Source organism: Hylobates moloch, unplaced genomic scaffold, assembly GCF_009828535.3.
Source record: "Hylobates moloch isolate HMO894 unplaced genomic scaffold, HMol_V3 SCAFFOLD_9, whole genome shotgun sequence".
In the NCBI taxonomy this organism is placed as follows: domain Eukaryota; kingdom Metazoa; phylum Chordata; class Mammalia; order Primates; family Hylobatidae; genus Hylobates; species Hylobates moloch.
Genome location: NW_026652284.1, coordinates 52292370 through 52315998, shown reverse-complemented (window position 1 = coordinate 52315998; position 23629 = coordinate 52292370). Strand labels below are relative to the sequence as shown.

Below are 23629 nucleotides of genomic sequence, written 5' to 3'. Positions count from 1 at the left end.
TCCTTTCCTTTCCTTTCCTTTCCTTTCCTTTCCTTTCCTTTCCTTTCATTCTTTTGTTCTCTTTCTTTCTGTCTTTATTTTCTTTTCCTTCCCTTCCCCTTCCCCTCCTTTCCCTTCCATCCTTTCTTTCTCTTTCTCTCTCTCCCTTTCCCTTTCCCTTTCCCTTCCTTCCTTCCTTCCATCCATCATTCTGTCCTTCGTCCTCTCCTCCCCTCCCCTCACCTCCCCTCCCGTCCCCTCCACTCCCATCCCTTCCTTTCATCTCACTCCGTCGCCCAGGCTGGAGTGCAGTGGCGTGATCTTAGCTCACTGCAGCCTCCACCTCCCAGGGTCTCAAGCCAATCTCCTGCCTCAGCTTCCCCAATAGCTGGGATTACAGGTGTGCGCCACCACACCCAGCTAATTTTTGTATTTTTAGTAGAGACGGTTTCGCCATGTTGGCCAGGCTGCTTTCAAACTCCTGGCCTCAAGTGATCTGCCTGCCTTAGCCTTCCAAAGTGCTGGGATTACACCCACCCAGCCAGAAACAGACCTTTTCTGACACTGAACTCTTCTCTTTCCCTGTGTCCCTCCTGGCTTTGTTGCCCTTCTTATGTATTCTCCTTGGAGCCCAAGGAGTACCTCCATGGCAGCATTCCTACCGGTGTTTTATAACTATCTGGGTCTGGCCTCCCCCATCCTCACAAGCAGCATGAATCCTCTTCACGGTTGCATGTGAATCCCCAGCCCAAGCCGCCTTGTGGTTGGTTATTTGTTGACTTATTTCTAGGATAGTGGTTCTCAACTGGAGATGATTTTGCCCCCAGGGGACATTTGGCAACTTCTGGAGACCTTTTTGATTGTCCTGACTGGTGGGGCAGTGCTCCTGTCATCTAGTGGGGAGAGGCCAGGGTGCTGCCAAGCACCCCATTGCACACACGTCGGCCCACCTCATAGTCCAGTCCCAAATGGCAAGAGTGCCAGGGTTGAGAGACAGTGCTGTAGGACAAAGGGCAAAATTTTATGGTACTTAAGAGATGTCATAACAGAAAAGATGAAGTTAATTAAATATGGAGTTCTTAAGTAATGTGTAAAGGGTTTTAGTGTTAGAGAGCTTCGTTTTCATTCTGAACTGCTCTGGATCTCTTGGTGGCCCAATTTGATTGTTTATTCACAATCTCTCTTGTGAGGCAGACCTGTGCCCCAGTGGTTACTAATGGGTTAACAGGGACCTGGAGTGAGTTAGGCACAAAACTAAAATGGTGAGGACAGTAGAACTAAGCTCTGCATTTATTTTAGAAATTTAGACATTTACTTTTTGTTATTTTCAGTGCGCCTGATAGAAGGTGACTTCCCAAGCAGTTTTTTTGACGAGGTATGGAGATGAATGGTTCCTTTTTTTGACTCTTAAAAAGAATTTAGCTGGGGTTGGTGGTTCATGCCTGTTATCCCAGCACTTTGGGAGGCTGAGATGGGTGGATCACTTGAGGTCAGGAGTTCGAGACTAGCCTGGCCAACATGGTGAAACCCTGTCTCTACTAAATATACAAAAATTAGCCGGGCATCGTGCTGGGCACCTGTAATCCCAGCTACTTGGGAGGCTGAGGCAGGAGAATCACTTGAACCCGAGAAGCAGAGGTAGCAATGAGCCGAGATCATGCCACTGCACTCTAGCCTGGGTGACAGAGTGAGACTCCGTCTCAAAAAAAAAAAAGAAAAAAGAATTTAACCATATAATCCTCAGAAAAAAAGGCCGTTTGTTGTATGTAGATTAGCTAATGATGTAAATCCTAGTGCCACCCCCAATATTTAGGTAGTGAATTAGATGGGACTTTTGGTGCACTGGAAGTTAGGATATTGAAGGATGAATTGTTGCTGACACAGAATAACATGGGATTGACCTATACAATCAAGTGATAGGAAAATAAAATCCTATTGTGCTTTAAATTTGGCATGTGTCTTGGCAAAGACAGAAAACATCAGAGAAGGTTTTGATTCTTCCCGCCAGAATTAGCCATATATTTTTTTTTCTTTTTTATTGGCCATACGATATGAATTCTTGTTTTAATATTATACAGTTTTCAAAAAATTATTATTTTGAAAGTGTAGAAATCTGAGTTGGAGAAAGAAACGTTTTAGGAAATGTTAGGAAAAGGAGACAATGACTCATATTCTTAAATAGTTCCCGTTGATATTTGCAATTTCAAACTAGTGTCTGGAAAATAATTATATAATTGTATGGAGAGAGTCAAGTCTTTATCTTTACCCTTGGGGACTTCTTTTGGCAAATTAAATGATTTATACCTGAAGAGAGAATTTAGCTTCGTGTTAAATTTCAAAATCCAAGAAATACTTTCTTTCCAGTAGCTGTCAGATTGTAGTGACGATCATCAGCCTTTCAGATGAGTGTTACTAGTTCAGTTTTGGAGATTTCCTCTATGTGTGGTACTGTCTTGTAGTTTTCTGAAAGAAGATTGAAGTGTTTGTACTTATTTTTGTGGGTTCTGTGAGATAAAGTCCGGCTTACAGTTGATTTAACCTCTTCTTATCTTTGTCTTGGTTACTTTTGGATTTTGTCAGAACAGAAGTTTAAGCTGCAGATACTGTATTCAAAAAGGTCCTTTAAGAACTATAACTGTAAGGGAATGGAATGATAGATGTATATAAATGTGGACTTGAATAAAGTATGCTTTGTATTTAAAAATATACCTTTCTTTTAATTTTTTTTCAGCGAAGTTCTGTAGAAATTTTAGAGTATTCATCAGATAGTGAAAAAGAAGATGACTTGGAAAATGTCCTACTCATTGATTCAGAATCCCCTCACAAACACCACGTGCAGTTTGCATCGGATGCAAGACAGATTATGGAGAGACTGATAGATCCAAGGACAAAATCAACAGAGACCATTTTGCATACACCTCAGAAACCCACAGCTAAGTTTCCCAGGACTCCAGAAAATTCAGCAAAGAAGAAGCTTTTAAGGTTAAATTATACCCTTTTAAATACTCTTTTTAAATTTTTCTCTTTCTTTAAAAACCCAAATATCTAAAATGTTAATTTTAAGATACTTGTATACGAAGTCCTAAATTCTGGAGCTGATTAATGGAACGTTCATCCAAGTTGAGGGTCATGGCTTTACTCATGCCCCGCGGATGTGACTGCCTTTCTTAATGGAGATTTATTTGGGTTATCAAATGTTATTGAGAGTCAGTGTTCTAGATGCTATGGAGACAAGTGTATAATTGTTCTGTTCTTGAGTAACTTATAATGTAAAAAGAGAAATGGAAGTATGTATAGATCGTGTCAGATTACTTTTATGGGAGAGAGGGCAACACTTGCAAGTGCGAAAAAGTATGAGAGAGCAGAACCCACAGACAAGACGTATCTGGTGTGCCATGAACTACAGTGTCATTCAGGGGCTGGGCCGTGGCCATGGTGAGCAAAGCAGGAAAGATAACGTGAAGGAGCCTGTAGGGACATTGCCCAACCCTGTGTAATACAAAGTGCTCTTTGTTGTTTGACCAAACAATGCCAAGCAAAGACTCAATGAAAGTAAGAAAGAGGGGCCGGGTGCGGTGGCTCACGCCTGTAATCCCAGCACTTTGGGAAGCCGAGGCGGGTGGATCACGAGGTCAGGAGTTCAAGACCAGCCTGGCCAACATGGTGAAACCCCGTCTCTGCTAAAAATACAAAAATTAGCTGGGCGTGGAGGCGCGCACCTGTAATCTCAGCTGTGCAGGACGCTGAGGCAGGAGAATCACTTGAACCCGGGAGGTGGAGGTTGCAGTGAGCTGAGATCGTGCCATTGCACTCCAGCCTGGGCAACAGGGCAAGACTCCGTCTCAAAAAACAACAACAAAAAAAAGAAAGTAAAGAGAACCTTAGGAAGCATTGCCACAAAAGCAAAAGTAGTAGAGCATTTCAAGGCAAAGGAGTTTCAGTAGAAAGAGTAAATGTGATCATGAAGAGCGTAGGTGTTGGATCCACGGATGATATTGTCACATCATGACCTGGCGTGCACTGAGGGGAGCCCAGGGTCTGTGGCTGAAGTAGCACATGGTTCAAGGAATGAGGACAGGGTCATGGCTCTTATGTGGGAACTGGGGACCAGGCAGGAGGGCTTCGATAACTCTCTTCGGGATTGCCAGTCACCTTGAAAGGATCCAGCCTCTAGAGAGGGTGCAGGGAATAGGAGAGACAGATTTTGAAAACAGTGGGGGTCTGAATAAACAGAGTTTGCACCATGGCTCTATCAGCATCCTGGAGAAGAGGTAGAGAAGGAAGGTGGAGAGGAGAGCCCCAGCTTGAGGACACCAGTGGAGGAAAGAGCTTGAGGATGTGGCCGAGTCTAGTGGGATGGCCAGGGCACAGAGATCCATTTGTGCCTACTCACCATGAGACAGAAGGTCTTATGCCCAAAGTGAAGAAGTTGTGGCCTCAAAAAAGAATGTAATTTGTAATAGTAATAGAATGTAATTTGTAATAGAAGGTGGTTTGTAATAGTCTCTGGGAAGAAAGGAAGGGAAGCCCATTAAAGGAATTAGCATGTCTTTGTTGGTGAAGGTGATGCCATGCAATTACAGAAAGTCATGTCCCCAGCCCTGCTGAGGGCCTACCACTTGCCAAGCAGTATTCATGCACAGGAGCAAGCAAAGTGGAATGGTTGCTTATAACAGAGAGCAAAGGTGAATGGAGCCCCACTTGTGTCGAGGGAAGGGTAATAAGGAGCCAAGAAGTAAAATAGATGTCAACTCAGAGAGAGAAATTTTATGGAGAAAAAGCAGAAAAGGGGGACAGAGAAGGGTCCAGAGGTGGGGGAGGACATTTCAGTTTGAAACAGACTCAGGGAAGCCCTGAGGAGGTGCCTCATTGAGCAGCTGGAAGAATGGAGTGTGCAGTGGAACAGGAGCAGGTGCTTTTGGTTTTGTATCTTTGGTTGACAATCATGAGGCTTTTGGCCATTTTCAGTTAGACATTATACATCTTAGTGGGACTATGAGTCTGCAGTCCACGGGCAGGCCTGGTGTTGGAGATGTGAATGCGTAGACTTCAGCATCCAGATCTTTTAAAGCATGAGCTAGGTCGGGTCACAGGAGATCCAGTGCTGGGCGAGAGGAGAACCTGTCCAAGGCCTGAGTCCTGGGTGCTCTGCCAAAGTTGGGGTGTGGAGGGAGAGACTGCTGAGGGAGGAGCCAAAGCGAAGGGAGCATGGTGTGCTGAGGCAAGTGAGGAGAGAGGGTGACCCACTGTGACAGATGCTGCCAGGGCTGACTTCTGTGATTCCACGGTGAAGGGCAGGGTGTGCAGCCGTCTCAGCGGCGTGACCAGGCAAAGCAGACTGCCATGGACTCGAGAGAATGGAAAGAGAGAAACTGAAGACAGCATGATGGAACTCTGGAGAAGTTTTGCTTTAAGGGGAGCAGATCAAAGTGTGTTAGTTGAAAGTGAATGTGAGGGTCAAGGTTTCTTATTTTAAAGGTGGTAGAAATTTCATCATGTTTGTATGTTGATAGGAAAGTCCAGGAGAAAAGGGGAAACTACTGAGGCAGGGGAGGGAGGGGACAACTGATGGAGTTGTCTCTGCCGTGGTGAAGTGAGGCACAAACGGGGGTGACCTTGTCAGGAGTTCAGAGTGTGCACCTATGGCCAGGGCGGGCAGAGCCCACGCAGGTGCCGGGATGGACCTGGTGAGGAGCAGACAGGCCATCCACGGACAGCTGGGAAGGCGGAGTCCCTGCTGTTACAGGCACATGTATCTGGCTTAGGAACTAGTTCTTTCTGATCAACTCTATTCCAGTAAAATAGCGCAGTCCTTCATCAGCTGACAGGGAGGATGAGGAGGGAGTTGCGGAGGTCTGAGGAGGAGAATCTGTGACACGGGCATGTAGTGGGGACAGATGAACTGGAGAAGGGCTCCAGGGCTGTCTGACAGGATCAGGCCCTGTTGGGGAGTCGTGGTCATGGACTGAGTTTGAGACCGATCAGCCAGTGTGGATTCGACCCTTGGGCTGCCCATGTGGGCAAAGCACAAGGATGGTCCAGGGGCACACTAAAAGGGGTTGACAGGAGTTCCGAGAGTAGCTATAATAATGACCCGTGAAGCCTAAGCTGGGTAAGGTGAGAATGAGAACGTGCAGGATGTGGAGTATGGTGAGTTGGGGTAGAACTCACTGATTGAGGACTGGGGAAAGGTTGGTCAAACACTTACAGAGTCACGCTACTAGAGGTGATGAGCTGGGGCAGTAACGATGACGGGCACCCAGAGTTGAGCCACTGGAGGGGGGCAGTTCGGGACTCCAAGATTAGAGTGGCTGAGGCGGGTGGAGGACACCATCTTGGAGCTGGGCGGGCACTGACATCAGCAAGAATGGTGGCCAGAACCCAGGAGATAAGGCCTCTAAGGGTGGCAGGTCAGTGCCAGGTGCCTGCCCTGGCATTGGGCAGGCTGGGTTGGAGCTAGAGTGTAAGGGAGGGTACCAGATGGTCTTGTAGCTGCAGTGAAAAGCAAGGCCATCCTTCCTGGCCTTTCAGGCCCGGTGAGAGGGTAGGGGAGACAACACAGTGCTGTTTAAGGTCACTGTCAGGCAGTTCTCAACAGAAGGTGGAGGGGACATTCATAGAAGTGGCTGGAGCTGCTGAAACAACATGTAATTGATCATTTTCTTCTTGTGATTTCTAGGAACAACTGAATGAGGATGTCTGTTTTGAAGTTACTATGCTTAAATACTAAAAATGAGATTGATGTGCTTAGGGTTGTTAGTCTCAGGCCTTCAAACTGGAAGACTTCCTGTTTTACTGAGCTGACTAGAAAGGCCTGTGACTGCTTTGTCTGCCTTTGGTGAAGGGATGGTGGTTTGTGGTGATTAAAAAGAACTTTTTTACCTGATAAAGGCCAGGTAGCAAGGATTGAGAGAGGTAGTTGGCATTTGAAGGATGGAGCACTTTGGCCCTTCTCTGGCTGGTTTGCCCTGCGGGAAATGTCACTCAGTCTCTTGGGATTTCTTTTTCTTTCTTTCTTTCTTTTTTTTTATTTTTTTATTCATGGAACTATTCAAAGCATAAGTAACAAACATCAATGCAAAATTGTTAGATATTTAAGTGTGTTGGTAATAATAAAGCTATATCTATCTCCCCAGTTTGGTGGTCAAGTTGTCTTTCACAGTATTTATTATATCGTGAAAAGACAAAATCTATGTCTGATGGGTGTACCTGAAAGTGACAGGGAGAATGGGACCACGTTGGAAAACACTCTTCAGGATATTATCCAGGAGAACTTCCCCAACCTAGCAAGGCAGGCCAACATTCAAATTCAGTAAATACAGAGAATGCCACAAAGACACTCCTCGAGAAGAGCAACTCCAAGACACATAATTGTCAGATTCACAAAGGTTGAAATGGAGGAAGAAATGTTAAGGGCAGCCAGAGAGAAAGGTCGGGTTACCCACAAAGGGAAGCCCATCAGACTAACAGAGGATCTCTCGGCAGACACTCTAGAAGCCAGAATAGAGTGGGGGCCAATATTCAACATTCTTAAAGAAAAGAATTTTCAACCCAGAATTTCATATCCAGCCAAACTAAGCTTCATGAGTGAAGGAGAAATAAAATCCTTTACGGACAAGCAAATGCTGAGAGATTTTGTCACCACCAGGCCTGCCCTAAAAGAGCTCCTGAAGGAAGCACTAAACATGGAAAGGAACAACTGGTACCAGCCACTGCAAAAACATGCCAAATTGTAAAGACCATTGAGGCTAGGAAGAAATTGCATCAACTAACGAGCAATATAACCAGCTAACATCATAATGACAGGATCAAATTCACACATAACAATATAAACCTTAAATGTAAATGGGCCAAGTGCTCCAATTAAAAGACAGAGACTAGCAAACTGGATAAAGAGTCAAGACCCATCAGTGTGCTGTATTCAGGAAACCTGTCTCATGTGCAGAGACACACATAGACTCAAAATAAAGGGATGCAGGAAGATCTACCAAGCAAATGGAAAACAAAAAAAAAAGCAGGGGTTGCAATCCTAGTCTCTGATAAAACAGACTTTAAACCAACAAAGATCAAAAGAGACAAAGAAAGCCATTACATAATGGTAAAGGGGTCAATTCAACATGAAGAGCTAACTATCCTAAATATATGTGCACCCAATACAAGAGCACCCAGATTCATAAAGCAAGTCCTTAGAGACCTACAAAGAGACTTAGACTCCCACACAATAATAATGGGAGACTTTAACACCTCACTGTCAACATTAGACAGATGAATGAGACAGAAAGTTAACAAGGATATCCAGGAATTGAACTCAGCTCTGCACCTAGCGGACCTAATAGACATCTGCAGAACTGTCCACCACAAATCAAGAGAATATACATTCTTCTCAGCATCACATCACACTTATTCCAAAATTCACCACATAGTTGGAAGTAAAGCATTCCTCAGCAAATATAAAAGAACAGAAATTATAACAAACTGTCTCTCAGACCACAGTGCAATCAAATGGTACTGGTGTCCCAGTACCAGTATCTCTGGGACACATTTAAAGCAGTGTGTAGAGGGAAATTTATAGCACTAAATGCCTACAAGAGAAAGCAGGAAAGTTCTAAAATTGACACCTTAGCATCACAATTAACAGAACTAGAGAAGCAAGAGCCAACACATTCAAAAGCGAGCAGAAGGCAAGAAATAAATAAGGTCAGAGCAGAACTGAAGGAAATAGAGACAAAAAACCCTTCAAAAAATCAGTGAATCCAGAAGCTGGTTTTTTGAAAAGATCAACAAAATTGATAGGCTGCTAGCAAGACTAATAAGAGAGAAGAATCAAATAGACACAATAAAAACTGATAAAGGGGATATCACCACCGATCTCACAGAAACACGAATTACCATCAGAGAATACTATAAACACCTCTATGCAAATAAACTAAAAAATCTAGAAGAAATGGATAAATTCCTGCACACATACACCCTCACCAGACTAAAGCAGGAAGAAGTTGAATCCCTGAATAGACCAATAACAGGTTCTGAAAATGAGGCAATAATTAATAGCCTACCAACCACAAACAGTCCAGGACCAGATGGATTCACAGCCGAATTCTAACAGAAGTACAAAGAGGAGCTGGTACCATTCCTTCTGAAACTATTCCAATCAATAGAAAAAGAGGAATCCTCCCTAATTCATTTTATGAGGCCAGCATCATCCTGATACCAAAGCCTGGCAGAGGCACAACAAAAAAAGAGAATTTTAGACCAATATCTCTGATGAACATCAATGCAAAAATCCTCAATGAAATACTGGCAAACCTAATCCAGCAGCACATGAAAAAGCTTATCCACCACAATCAAGTTGGCTTCATCTCTGGGATGCAAGGGTGGTTCAACATACGCAAATCAGTAAACGTAATCCATTATATAAACAGAACAAAAGACAAAAACCACATGAACATCTCAATAGATGCAGAAAAGGCCTTCGACAAAATTCAACAACGCTTCATGCTAAAAACTCTCAATAAATTAGGTATTGATGGGACGTATCTCAAAATAATAAGAGTTATTTATGACAAACCCACAGCCAATATCATACTGAATGGGCAAAAACTGGAAGCATTCCCTTTGAAAACTGGCACAAGACAGGGATGCCATCTCTCTCATCACTCCTATTCAACATAATGTTGGAAGTTCTGGCCAGGGCAGTCAGGCAGGAGAAAGAAATAAAGGGTGTTCAATTAGGAAAAGAGGAAGTCAAATTGTCCTTGTTTGCAGGTGACATGATTGTATACTTAGAAAAGCCCATCGTCTCAGCCCAAAATCTCCTTAAGCTGATAAGCAATTTCAGCAAAGTCTCAGGATACAAAATCAATGTACAAAAATCACAAGCATTCCTATACACCAATAACAGACAAACAGAGAGCCAAATCATGAGTGAACTCCCATTCACAATTGCTTCAAAGAGAATGAAATACCTAGGAATCCAACTTACAAGGGATATGAAGGACTTCTTGAAGGAGAACTGTAAACCACTGCTCAATGAAATAAAAGAGGAAACAAATAAGTGGAAGAACATTTCATGCTCATGGATAGGAAGAACCAATATTGTGAAAATGGGCATACTGCCCAAGGTAATTTATAGATTCAATGCCATCCCCATCAAGCTGCCAATGGCTTTCTTCACAGAATTGGAAAAAAATACTTTAAAGTTCATATGGAACCAAAAAACAATCCACATTGCCAAGTCAATCCTAAGCCAAAAGAACAAAGCTGGAGGCATCACGCTACCTGACTTCAAACTCTACTACAAAGCTGCAGTAAGCAAAGCAGCATGGTGCTGGTACCAAAACAGAGATATAGACCAGTGGAACAGAACAGAGCCCTCGGCAATAATACCACACACCTGCAACCGTCTAATCCTTGACAAACCTGACAGAAAGAATGGGGAAAGGATTCCATATTTCATAAATGGTGCTGGGAAAACTAGCTAGCCATATGTAGAAAGCTGAAACTGGATCCCTTCCTTACACCTTATACAAAAATTAATTCAAGATGGATTAAAGACTTACATGTTAAACCTAAATCATAAAAACCCAGAAGGAAACCTAGGCAATACCATTCAGGCCATAGGCAAGGGCAAGGACTTCATGTCTAAAACACCAAAAGCAATGGCAACAAAAGCCAAAATTGACAAATGGGATCTAATTAAACTAAAGAGCTTCTGCACAGCAAAAGGAACTACCATCAGAGTGAACAGGCAACCTACAGAATGGGAGAACATTTTTGCAGTCTACCCATCTGACAAAGGGCTAATACCCAGAATCTGTAAAGAACTTGAACAAATTTACAAGAAAGAATCAAACAACCCGATCAAAAAGTGGGCAAGGGATATGAACAGACAGTTCTCAAGGGAATACATTTATGCAGCCAGCGGACACATGAAAAAATGCTCATCGTCACTGGCCATCAGAGAAATGCAAATCAAAACCACAATGAGATACCATCTCACACCAGTTAGAATGGCAATCATTAAAAAGTCAGGAAACAACAGGTGCTGGAGAGGATGTGGAGAAATAGGAACACTTTTACACGGTTGGTGGGACTGTGAACTGGTTCAACCATTGTGGAAGTCAGTGTGGCAATTCCTCAAGGATCTCGAACTAGAAATACCATTTGACCCAGCCATCCCATTACTGGGTATATATCCAAAGGATTATAAATCATGCTGCTATAAAGACACATGCACACGTATGTTTATTGTGGCACTATTCACAATAGCAAAGACTTGGAATCAGCCCAGATGTCCTTCAGTGATAGACTGGATTAAGAAAATGTGGCACATATACACCATGGAGTGCCATGCCGCCATAAGAAAGGATGAGTTCATGTCCTTTGTAGGGACATGGATGAAGCTGGAAACCATCATTCTGAGGAAACTATCGCAGGGACAGAGAACCAGACACCGCATGTTCTCACTTATAGGTGGGAGTTGAACAGTGAGAACACTTGGACGCAGGAAGGGGAACATCACACACTGGGGCCTGTCATGTAGTGGGGGGATGGGGGAGGGATAGCATTAGGAGAAATACCTAATGTAGATGACTAGTTAACAGGTGCAGCACACCAACATGGGACATGTATATATATGTAACAAACCTGCACATTGTGCACGTGTATTCCAGAACTTAAACTATAATAAAAAAAAATAAACCAAAATTTTAAAATATTGTATTTACAGTCATTTTAATTGTTTATTCTTTACCTGGTTGTATAGCTTATTAAAAATATTTTGACTGGAAATCAGTTGGAATATTTTTGAATCTTTATCCTTCTTTACTTCTCCATATTGTTTTTATAGAAATGTTTACCAATGTCAAATTGATACCAGTCATCTTTTGAGATAGGTTACCAGTCTGTTAATTTTATAGAAAAGATAATTAGGATATCTTAACTTGCTCAGTGAATTCATCATATTTTTATTCCATCGGAGTTTGGCCTTTATAAATAACTTACCTGGCTATGTTCAAAAGAGTTAATTTGGATATAGATGGCAGGGCCTTCCTGAACTTTTGGTATGATTTAATTTTTTTACATGAGATATGTTTTCACTAGAAATAGGATTGTTGATTAGAGGACATGGTGTTTCGTAAGCTCAAGTTCTTAAGTTCAAGTGCATGTGACCGGAATTCCCTGCAGGACAGGCCCTAAAGGCCAAACTCAGGTGAGATGCAGATTTTTTCTGAGGGCTCCAGATACTGCTGTGTGTAGAGAGCTCCTGTGCATATGTTTACTGTTGCTCTTGCCTTTCGTCCTGTAATCCCCACAGTTTTCTTAGGAGGTTCTAGGCTTGACTTTAACCAGATAGTATTTTCAGAGTTCATTTTGCCTTTTTTTTTTTTTTTTTTCCTGTAAGGTCACAGCATTGAAAAGCAACATTTGGCAAATAATTGTCTAGATAATTGGGCAAAGAATACAGCGTTTGCTTCTTGTATTTACTATACATATCATTTTAAGTAATACTGTTTAAGAGGTGCTAGGTATATTATCAAGACTAAGAGTTTGAACTCTGGAACCAGACTGCCTAGGCGTGCATCCAGCTACACCACTCATTAGACATTTCACCTTGGACAGATGTTTAACATCTTGGTGCCTCAGTTTGTCATCTCTCTATAAAGTGGAATAATAATAGTACCTACTTCACAGTATTGTGTAAAGGGGAAGCATAAACGAGTTACTTCATGTAAACAGAATGATACGAAGAAGGGCTTAATAGGCAGTAGAGGTTGACATGTAGAGGTGCTATGGCATATTTCTGAGCATAAGAGGTTTTAACTTGTTCTGTTACATGTGCTACACACAAGTACATTCAGAAATAGTAACCTATAGGAAAACATACTAGGTTTTTCTATAGGTATTAATACTAGCAATTATATATTTATTAAAATGTTTCCATCATAATGGAAAGAGCTGTATATAGGCTGCAAGTAAAAAACAACAAAAACAGTTACACCAGTCATGGGCATTTTTTGAAGGTTTACTAAATGCCACGTGCTGCACTAAGTCCATTCTGGTTTTAACAGCTAGTTCCTCATCTGGTTAGTTACATAATGTTGGAGAAGTTTCTTAATCTTTCTCTAAATTCTGGTTTTATCATCTGTGCAGTGGGTATTGATATCTGTTCTTTTAACCTCAAAGGGATATTATTTGAATAAAGATAATGTAGTGAAACGATTAATGAGTTGGTAATAAGATAATAAACGTATGAGATAATACATTGATACCCTATATAGCATGTAGCTATAGTGGTAATTAACAACTGATCTTGATTTTTCTTGAAATTATAGTTATGTTGGTAGTTGATAACTTCTCTTTCTCTCTACATATGTATGTATTTATTTACTTATATTTATAATTTACATACACCTATATATTTATAAGCATAAATATATCTCAGTAAGTATATGTGTTCATTGATAGGTTAATGCTCTTCTGCAGTGCCTGCATGTCTATCGTTATAAATTGTCTTTCCCTGTACATGGAAGTTTTCTTTTTTATAACATTGGTATCCTTGCTGTGTGTTTGTGATTGATACTCAAATACCTCTGGAGTCCAAATAAGGGACCCATACCCAAGTGCTCTTATTTGAGTGTTCTGTCACAGTTGGCAAGGTTATTCTTGACTGGAACTCTGAGCCCACTTTACATTTCTTTGTTTCCTCCTATGTGCTGAGCTCACTGGGAGCTTTCCCACCTCCATGGCAGCACTCATAGCTGTCCTTGTGTCCCTGGTACCTAACGAAGTGCTAGGTGCCAGCATATAGCAGGTGGTAAGTAAGCAGTACTTGTTTTAGGATTGAATAAGTGAACTAAGAAAGAATAGAAAAAGAGGTAAGCTGATATTTAGCTGTCATATTTCTAAGGATATGATGTTTTTTGGATATAATATTAGCCCATATTTGTAAGAATCAGAAAACCAAGCTTCTAAGAAAACAAAAAAAACGAGGATATGGCCTCTGGGAAGGTAATGTGGTAACAAATATACTTAAAATTTTGCATGTTTTATCTGTTTGTCTCTGGTTGGGGGGTATACAATATAAATGTTCCAGTGATTCTGAAGTTTTCCTTTTAACTAAACTTAATACATTATAATTCATTAAACAGAGGTGGACTAGCAGAAAGACTAAATGGACTGCAGAATCGAGAGAGATCTTCTATTTCTTTGTGGAGACATCAATGTATTTCTTACCAAAAGACACTTTCAGGTAAGGCTTGTGCGGGCACCTGAGACAATGTGTAAAAAAATATTTTAGTTAAAAGAATTCTTACATTAAAATATATGAAGTTGATTGTTAATATTTTCATGACTTTTTAAAAAATTTTTCCAACATTCTAATTTTAACATATAAAAACTATATATAGTAAATATATTTAACTTGATGAGTTTAAAAATAAGTATACTCTTATGAAAACATCACCACAATTTGTGCTATAAATCTACCCTTGACCTCCAAAAGTTTTGTTCTATTCTTATCGTTAAGAGTACTCTACCCTCTTAGCAAAATTTATTTTATTTTATTTCATTATTTAGAGACAGGGTCTCACCGTTGCCCAGGCTGGAGTGTAGTGACATAATCATGTAGCCTCAAACTCGTGGGCTTAAGCAAATCCTCTCACTTCAGCCTCCCAACTGGCTAAGACCACAGGCTTGTTCCACTGTGCCCAGCTCCTCTTAGCAAAATTTTAAGAATACAATGCAGTATGTTAACTATAGGCACAATACTGTACTGCAGATCTCTAGGACTGGTTTATCTTACATAATCAAAACTTTGTACCCTTTGACGAATACCTTTCTATTGGCAGCCACCATTGTAGTCTCTGCTTCTGTAGCCAGAGCACTGTTAGTCAAGAAAAAGAGACAAAAGATATCCAAATTGGAAAGCAAGAGGTAAAGTTGTCTCCGTTTGCAGATGACATGATCTTATATCTAGAAAACCCTGTAAGACATCCTGCCCCTGCCAAAAAAAAAAGTTAGAACTAATAAATGAATTCAGCATAGTAGCAGGATAAAAAATCAACATACAAAAATCAATTGCATTTCCATATATTAACAATGAAATTTCTGTATATTAACAATGAGATATTTTCTTTTCTATTGGAAATTAAGAAAGCAGTCTCATTTACAATAACATCAAAAAGAATGAAATTCGGGACCGGGCACGATGGCTCATGCCTGTAATCCCAGCACTTTAGGAGGCCGAGGCGGGCAGATCATGAGGTCAAAAGATCGAGACCATCCTGGCCAACATGGTGAAACCCCATCTCTACTAAAAATATAAAAATTAGCTGGGCTTGGTGGTGCACGCCTGTAGTCCCAGCTACACGGGAGGCTAAGGCAAGAGAATCGCTTGAACCCAGGAGGCGGAGTCTTCAGTGAACCAAGATCGTGCCACTGCACTCCAGCCTGGCAACAGAGTGAGACTCCGTATCAAAAAAAAGGAAAAGAAAAAGAACAAAATACTTAGGAATAAACTTAATCATGGATGTCAAGGACTTGTACTCTGAAAACTGACTTTTTTTTTCAGGTGCCATATAGGTCTCAGAAATTATTCCAATAAATGAGTTTATTCCTCCAAGGTCTAATGACTGAAAACTCTTGTTTTTCAACAAATTGCTTGATATTGAAGAGATTGCACATGTCTAGAAAAGCCTCCTCTCCTCCTAAACAGTGCTGATTTGGTGGTTTTTTCCTGTGTGTTTCCTCCACTAGAGTGGGGGGATGGGTAGGTGTGGGCCCAGTCATGTATTCCAAACCAACTATTACTAGTCTTTCCTGAGGGATCACTGGGATATACATTTTAATAGGTTCCCAGGTGGTTTCTGCACATGCTAGAATTTAAGAAACATTATTCTTAGAGTTGATCCCCTCATTCCCAATAATATATTCTGCTAAATAGATCACTCAACTGTTACGTTCTCAACTGTTATATTACACATTTCTTTAGAAGACTTTTCAATTCTTACCTCATTTATTCCTTTTAAAATCCTTTCCGAGGCCAGTTGTGGTGGCTCATGCCTGTAATCTCCATCTTTTGGGAGGCCAAGATGAGAGGATCACTTGAGGCCAGGAGTTCAAGACCAGCCTGGGCAATGTAGTGAAACCCATTCACTGCAAAAATTTAAAAATTAGCCGTATGTGGTGGCACACGTCTATAGTCCTAACTACTCGAGAGGCTGAGATGGGAGAATTGCTTGAGCCTAGGAGTTCTAGGTTACAGTGAGCTATGATCGCACCTCTGCACACCAGCCTGCGTGACACAGCAAGACCCTGTCTCTAAAAAAAATACAAAAAACTCCTTTCCCAGCTGTCACTTAGCAATTGCCTTCTCTCACATTCTTGCATTAAAGTACTTTAATATGAAATACATATATATGTATCAGGATGACCTAATATGTACGATCCAAGAATACTTTTTCTTTTTTTATTTTATTTTACCTTTTTTTTGAGACAGCATCTCGCTCTGTCACCCAGGCTGGAGTGTAGTGGCATGATCCTGGCTCACTGCAACCTCCGCATCCTGAGTTCAAGCGATTCTCCTCAACCCGCCGAGTAGCTGGGACTATAGGTGCCTGCCATCACGCCTGGCTAATTTTTGTATTTTTAGTTGAGATGGGGTTTCGCCATGTTGGCCAAGCTGATCTCGAACTCCTGACCTCAGGTGACGCACCCACCTCAGCCTCCCAAAGTGCTGGGATTACAGGTGTGAGCCACCATGCCCAGTCACTGTTTCTTCTATACATATCTGTGGGTCAATCCATTGTTGTACTTACGACTTTGTTTCTTGGGTTTTTTTTTTATAGTAATGATTATGACATTAAATAATAATCTTTACAGCTCATTTGACCACCCTGAAGGCCAGGCAAACATAAAGGTTGCCTGGTCTTATTATTTAGAGAAGTCTTCTTTTTTTATTATTATACTTTAAGTTTTAGGGTACGTGTGCACAACGTGCAGGTTTCTTACATATGTATATATGTGACATGTTGGTGTGCTGCACCCGTTAACTCATCATTTAGCATTAGGTGTATCTCCTAATGCTATCCCTCCCCCCTCTCCCCACCCCGCAACAGGCCTCAGTGTGTGATGTTCCCCTTCCTGTGTCCCTGTGTTCTCATTGTTCCGTTCCCAGCTATGAGTGAGAACATGTGGTGTTTGGTTTTTTGTCCTTGCGATAGTTTGCTGAGAATGATGGTTTCCAGCTTCATCCATGTCTCTACAAAGGACATGAACTCATCCTTTTTTATGGCTGCATAGTATTCCATGGTGTATATGTGCCACATTTTCTTAATCCAGTCTATCATTGTTTGACATTTGGGTTGGTTCCAAGTCTTTGCTATTGTGAATAGTGCCACAGTAAACATACATGTGCATGTGTCTTTATAGCAGCATGATTTATAATCCTTTGGGTATATACCCAGTAATGGGATTGCTGAGTCAAATGGTAATTCTAGATCTAGATCCCTGAGGAATCGCCACACTGACTTCCACAATGATTGAACTAGTTTACGGTCCCACCAACCATGTAAAAGTGTTCCTATTTCTCCACATCCTCTCCAGCGCCTGTTGTTTCCTGACTTTTTAATGATCACCATTCTAACTGGTGTGAGATGGTATCTCATTGTGGTTTTGATTTGCATTTCTCTGATGGCCAGTGATGATGAACATTTTTTCATGTGTCTTTTGGCTGCATTAATGTCTTCTTTTGAGAAGTGTCTATGATCACCATTCTAACTGGTGTGACATGGTACCTCATTGTGGTTTTGATTTGCATTTCTCTGATGGCCAGTGATGATGAGCATTTTTTCATGTGTCTTTTGGCTGCATTAATGTCTTCTTTTGAGAAGTGTCTGTTCATATCCTTCACCCACTTGTTGATGGGGTTGTTTGTTATTTTCTTGTAAATTTGTTTGAGTTCATTGTAGATTCTGGATATTAGCCCTTTGTCAGATGGGTAGATTGTAAAAATATTCTCCCATTCTGTAGGTTGCCTGTTCACTCTGATGGTAGTTTCTTTTGCTGTGCAGAAGCTCTTTAGTTTAATTAGATCCCATTTGTCAATTTTGGCTTTTGTTGCCATTGCTTTTGGTGTTCTAGACATGAAGTCCTTGCCCACGCCTATGTCCTGAATGGTATTGCCTAGGTTTTCTTGTAGGATTTTAATGGTTTTAGGTCTTAACATTTAAGTCTTTAATCCATCTTGAGTTAATTTTTGTATAAGGTGTAAGGAAGGGATCCAGTTTCAGCTTTCTACATATGGCTAGCTAGTTTTCCCAGCACCATTTATTAAATAAGGAATCCTTTCCCCATTTCTTGTTTTTGTCAGGTTTGTCAAAGATCAGATAGTTGTAGATAAGTGGCATTATTTCTGAGGGCTCTGTTCTGTTCCATTGGTCTATATCTCTGTTTTGGTACCAGTACCATGCTGTTTTGGTTACTGTAGCCTTGTAGTATAGTTTGAAGTCAGGTAGTGTGATGCCTCCAGCTTTGTTCTTTTGGCTTAGGATTGACTTGGCAATGTGGGCTCTTTTTTGGTTCCATATGAACTTTGAAGTAGTTTTTTCCAATTCTGTGAAGAAAGTCATTGATAGCTTGATGGGGATGGCATTGAATCTGTAAATTACCTTAGGCAGTAATGGGCCGTTTTCACGATATTGATTCTTCCTACCCTTGAGCATGGGATGTTCTTCCATTTGTTATTTAGTATTTAGGGAAGTCTTAATAACACATTGGCTTAAACACAAAAAAGAACTTAATGGTACTTGTAATTGAATGCCACAGGGACCATGCTTCAGGCATATTGGTTGAAAAGGCTGGCAGTCATTCTCTGTGTGGTAACTCTCCTCTTCAAGTCCAATAACAAGAATGCTTTCTTTCCAGTATTTTACCAGAAATGCCCAAAAGGACGTTCATTGATCTGGTAGAGACAGGAATCCCTGCTTGAAATCATCCTAATCACTCTGGCCAACATGGGCTACAGTCAGTAGCACACTACCAGCGATATCCTTAACTCGTGATTATTTTATTTCCAGAGTTATTTAATAAAAATCAGCAGGAACTGTTTGTCATTCTACAGTATGTTATCTCATTTTAGTCTTTCAATGATTCTTCATGTTCTCCTGTTTATAAGTATTTGCATGTGTATATTTAATCTCTCAAATGTGAATGACATGGAACTGGAGTGACCACTGTCTTCTTATAATCTACCTCCCTCCATCTCTAAATAGTTTCTGTTTAATTTGTGTGTCACTCATTGCTTTCAATTTAGTTTGGGGTTCTATGCATTATAAACTTCTTTTGTTCTGTTTGAACCAGAAAAACATTTCCTTGCCACTTAAATTCCCAAATGGCTCCTCCTTCTTTTGACTCCCTTCTTTTGAAGTAATGATATGAGAGAATGGTAAGCTTGAATGTCTTTCAACTGGATATAAATATTTGCATTATTGGGTTTCAGGAAGGCCACTTTCAGTTCTTAGTTGTAACATTAGCTTGGTGTTGGGTTGTGGTGGATGGTGAACTATCAGATGGAAAAGAGGAGAATGGCACACAGGACTCTGGCTACTGGAGGCCTAAAAGGCCAGAACCTGAAGATATCATTTGCATACTGCATTGACATTCATGCAGCACTTTTGTTTCCTTTTTCCACATGAGGAGATGGAATGCTAATTCTGTGAGGACTCTTAGAGACCTTCCAGTCCAAGCTCCTCTTTGGCAGATTTGCCTAGAGGAGGGAGGTGACTTGCTCTGATTATCTAGCCAAGGAAGAGACAGGGCCAAAACCAGGCCTCCTGGTTCCCAGTGCCATGCGCTTTCAAACCCTGCCACTCTTCTGCCATATGAAAATAATGATTTTAATCCTCTTCCAGTTTCCTCTTCATATTACTAGTGGGGAATAACCAAATAGTCCAAATGGGACTTTGTATGTTTAGTTCAGGTAGCTGTCTTGAAGTTTGCTGATGTCATTATAGTATTGACAAATTGTAAATGTCTTCCAAGTAGGAGCAAAACATGGGCGAACTTTGAATTGGATCATAAATTCTTAAATAGTTTGGGTTCTATCTGTCCTGTTTCTCCCTTCAACATGATCCTCATTGTTGTATCACAGTTTGGAGGTTTGATGTTGGTGGGTACAATGCTGAAGGTATTAAATCATTTAGTATGCAAAGTAATCTTCTAAAAGAGTTTGCTTTCCTTATTTTCTAGATGAAAAAAACCGTAGGTTGAGTATATGCTATAGATGACCAAGCCCACATTTGAACTGTCAAGTCGAAGTTCTTATTTGCTAATCTCTACAGACCTTCATTAGTTAATCTGTTTGGGCCGGAGAAAGTTAGTCTTAAGAAGACAAGGGATTAAGGAATTAGCAATATTAGAAATACTAATACAAATGTTTTTCTTTTGGAAAAAATCTTGCCAGGCATGGTGGCTCAAGCCTGTAATCCCAGCACTTTGGGAGGCCGAGGCGGGCGGATCACGAGGTCAGGAGATCGAGACCATGGTGAAACCCCGTCTCTACTAAAAATACAAAAAAAAAAAAAAAATTAAAAAAAAAAAAAAAGAAAAAATCTTTAAAAATGTAGGTCTGTATCATATTCTTGAGACAGCACTAATTGGCTAAGCATAGGACATAGGTTTGAAGGTTGCAGAGACTGTAAATTGTGGAACTGTATAGGATGCACTAAAGTCTTACGATTTTGATGGGAAGTGGCAGATTGTCTTCTTAATTATTGAATTTAATATACATAGAATTCACTAGACATTGTCATCCTGGCTACTCACTATAGTGAATTGATCAAATTGTCAAGTATGTAGTTGACAGAGTGTCTTCTGCTTGTCTGGATAGAAAAATACCAAGTTAGACATGTATGACTGGTGGTCCAGAATGATGGGAGAAAAAGGTGATTTTTTTTTCTTTGGCTCAAAACGAAAACATAACTTATTTGGAATGTTCCTTACAATATCACTTCTTAAATTTTGTTCTAGATATTAAGTGTAGCATGTCAAACTAAGATTCTCCTTATTTATCTGCTTCAGAGATGAGAAATTATGGCTTACAAAATTGATCTGTAGATTATAATGATTTAGCTTGAGATCTTTCTTTCCACGTGTCTTCCATTTGGGGAGTATTTAATTACCCCATGGTTGAGAAGTCTGTTTTTGTCTGTATATTTATCCAAGTTGTTGTGTATGTCAGTATCCCACTCCCTTATATTGCTGGGTACTATTGCATGGTACAAATGTGCCACAGTTTGTTGAACTATTCTTTGACTGAAGGGCCTTTGGGTCGTTTCCATATTTGAGTCACTACAAATAAAACGTGCTGTGAACATTTGTATACCAGTGTTTGAGTGAACATATGTTTTTATTTTTCTGGGATAAATGATCAAACGATTTAAAATGTTTGAATGTCTCTAACACATTATTCTGCCCGTTTTTTGTTTTTTGTTTTTTCTTTTGAGACAGAGTCTCACTCTGTTGCCCAGGCTAGAGTGCAGTGGCGTGATCTCAGCTCACTGCAAGCTCCGCCTCCTGGATTCACACCATTCTCCTGCCTCAGCCTCGTGAGTAGCTGGGACTACCGGCATCCGCCACCATGCCCGGCTAATTTTTTGTATTTTTAGTAGAGATGGGGTTTCACCGCGTTAGCCAGGATGGTCTCGATCTCCTGACCTCGTGATCCTCCCACCTCGGCCTCCCAGAGTGCTGGGATTACAGGTGTGAGCCACTGTGCCCGGCCTATTCTGCCCTTTTAAAATACTTTGTGTTTAAAAATAATTGTAGATTCACATGCAGTTAGAAATAATACTGAGAGATCCCTTGTACCATGCCCCCAGTTTCCCCCGGTAATACCATCTTTTATAACTGTAGAATGACAGGACAGCCAGGATGGTGATCTCCGATACAGTCCATTGACCCTGTTCAGATTTCACCAATTTTACATGCATTTACTTCTGTGTGTATTTTTTGTTTTATGTAATCTTATCACCTGTTACTGTGGTCTGAATTTTTGTATCCTCTCAAAATTCATATGTTGAAACCTAATCACCAATCTGATGGTATTAGGAGGTAAGTAAGGCTTTTGGAAAGTGATTAGGTCATGAGATGGAGCCCTCATGAAGGGAATTAGACCGTAGAGAGCTAGCTCGTCCTTCCACTGTGTGAGGATACAGCAAGAAGAATCCATCTGTGAGAATATAGGTCCTCACTAGGCACAGAATCTGCCAGAGCGTTGATCTTGGACTTCCCAGCCTGCAGAACTGTGAGAAACAAATTTCTGTTGCTTCGAAGCCACACAGCTCTGGTTTTTTGTTATAGCAGCCAAGATGTACTAAGATACTTGTGTAAATTCATGTGACTGTCACATAGTCCAGACACAGAAGGTTGCATCACCACAAGGATTCTCATGCCACCCTTTATAGCCACAGTCACCTCTTTCCCACTTTCCTCCCTGATGCCTTGCAGCCACTAATCTGTTTAACATTTCCATAGTTTGTCATCTAAAAATGCTCACGCCTGTAATTCCAGCACTTTGGGAAGCCAAGGCAGGTGGATCACAAGGTCAGGAGTTCGAGACCAGCCTGGCCAACATGGTGAAACCCTGTCTCTACTAAAAATACAAAAATTAGCCAGGTGTGGTGGCAGGCGCCTGTAATCCCAGCTACACGGGAGGCTGAGGCAGAGAATTACTTGAACCTGGGAGGCGAAGTTTGCAGTGAGCCAAGATCGTGCCACTGCACTCCAGCCTGGGTGACAGAGCAAGACTGTCTCAAAAAATAAAATAAAATAAGTTACAGAAATGGAATAATATAGTTTATAACCTTTTGGGATTGAGTTTTTTCATTCAGTTTAATTCCCCGGAGATTTATCCAAGTTGTTGGGTATGTCAGTAACACACTCCATATTGCTGGGTAGTATTCCATGGTACGAATGTGCCACAGTTTGTTGAACTATTCGTTGACTGAAGGGCCTTTGGGTTGTTTCCATATTTGAGTCATTACAAATAAAAGGTGCTGTGAACATTTGTGTACCAGTTTTTGAGTGATCATATGTTTTTATTTTTCTGGGATAAATGATCAAGATTGCAATTGTCAGGTGTTAGGGTAAGGGCATGTTTTGTTTTGTTAAAAAATGCATATGAATACCAAATATTTCAATGAATTCTTTTTTTTTATACTTTAAGTTTTAGGGTACATGTGCACAACATGCAGGTTTCTTACATATGTATATATGTGCCATGTTGGTGTGCTGCACCCGTTAACTCGTCATTTAACATTAGGTATCTCTCCTAATGCTATCCCTCCCCCCTCCCCCCACCCCACCCCACAACAGGCCCCGGTGTGTGATGTCCCCTTCCTGTCTCCAAGTGTTCTCATTTTCCAATTCCCACCTATGAGTGAGAACATGTGGTGTTTGGTTTTTTGTCCCTGCGATAGTTTGCTGAGAATGATGGTTTACAGCTTCATCCATGTCCCTACAAAGGACATGAACTCATCCTTTTTTATGGCTGCATAGTATTCCATGGTATATATGTGCCACATTTTCTTAATCCAGTCTATCATTGTTGGGCATTTGGATTGGTTCCAAGTCTTTGCTATTGCGAATAGTG

General features: G+C 40.9%; 1 protein-coding gene across 8 annotated transcripts in view; it reads left to right on the top strand.

Annotated features, from left to right (window-relative positions):
* The window catches only part of SPIDR (scaffold protein involved in DNA repair), a 527842-nt gene that overhangs the window by 137624 nt on the left and 366589 nt on the right, over positions 1–23629 (top strand). For 6 of the 8 annotated variants that reach the window (XM_032759828.2, XM_032759824.2, XM_058443690.1 and 3 more), the window contains 2 exons: positions 2711–2961; positions 14130–14230. In XM_032759828.2, the coding sequence (XP_032615719.1) occupies positions 2711–2961; positions 14130–14230 (352 nt within the window). Of the gene's footprint in view, positions 1–1310; positions 1355–2710; positions 2962–14129; positions 14231–18955; positions 19424–23629 lie in introns of those variants that run through there. The other 2 variants (XM_032759835.2, XM_032759834.2) reach the window with 2 other exon arrangements.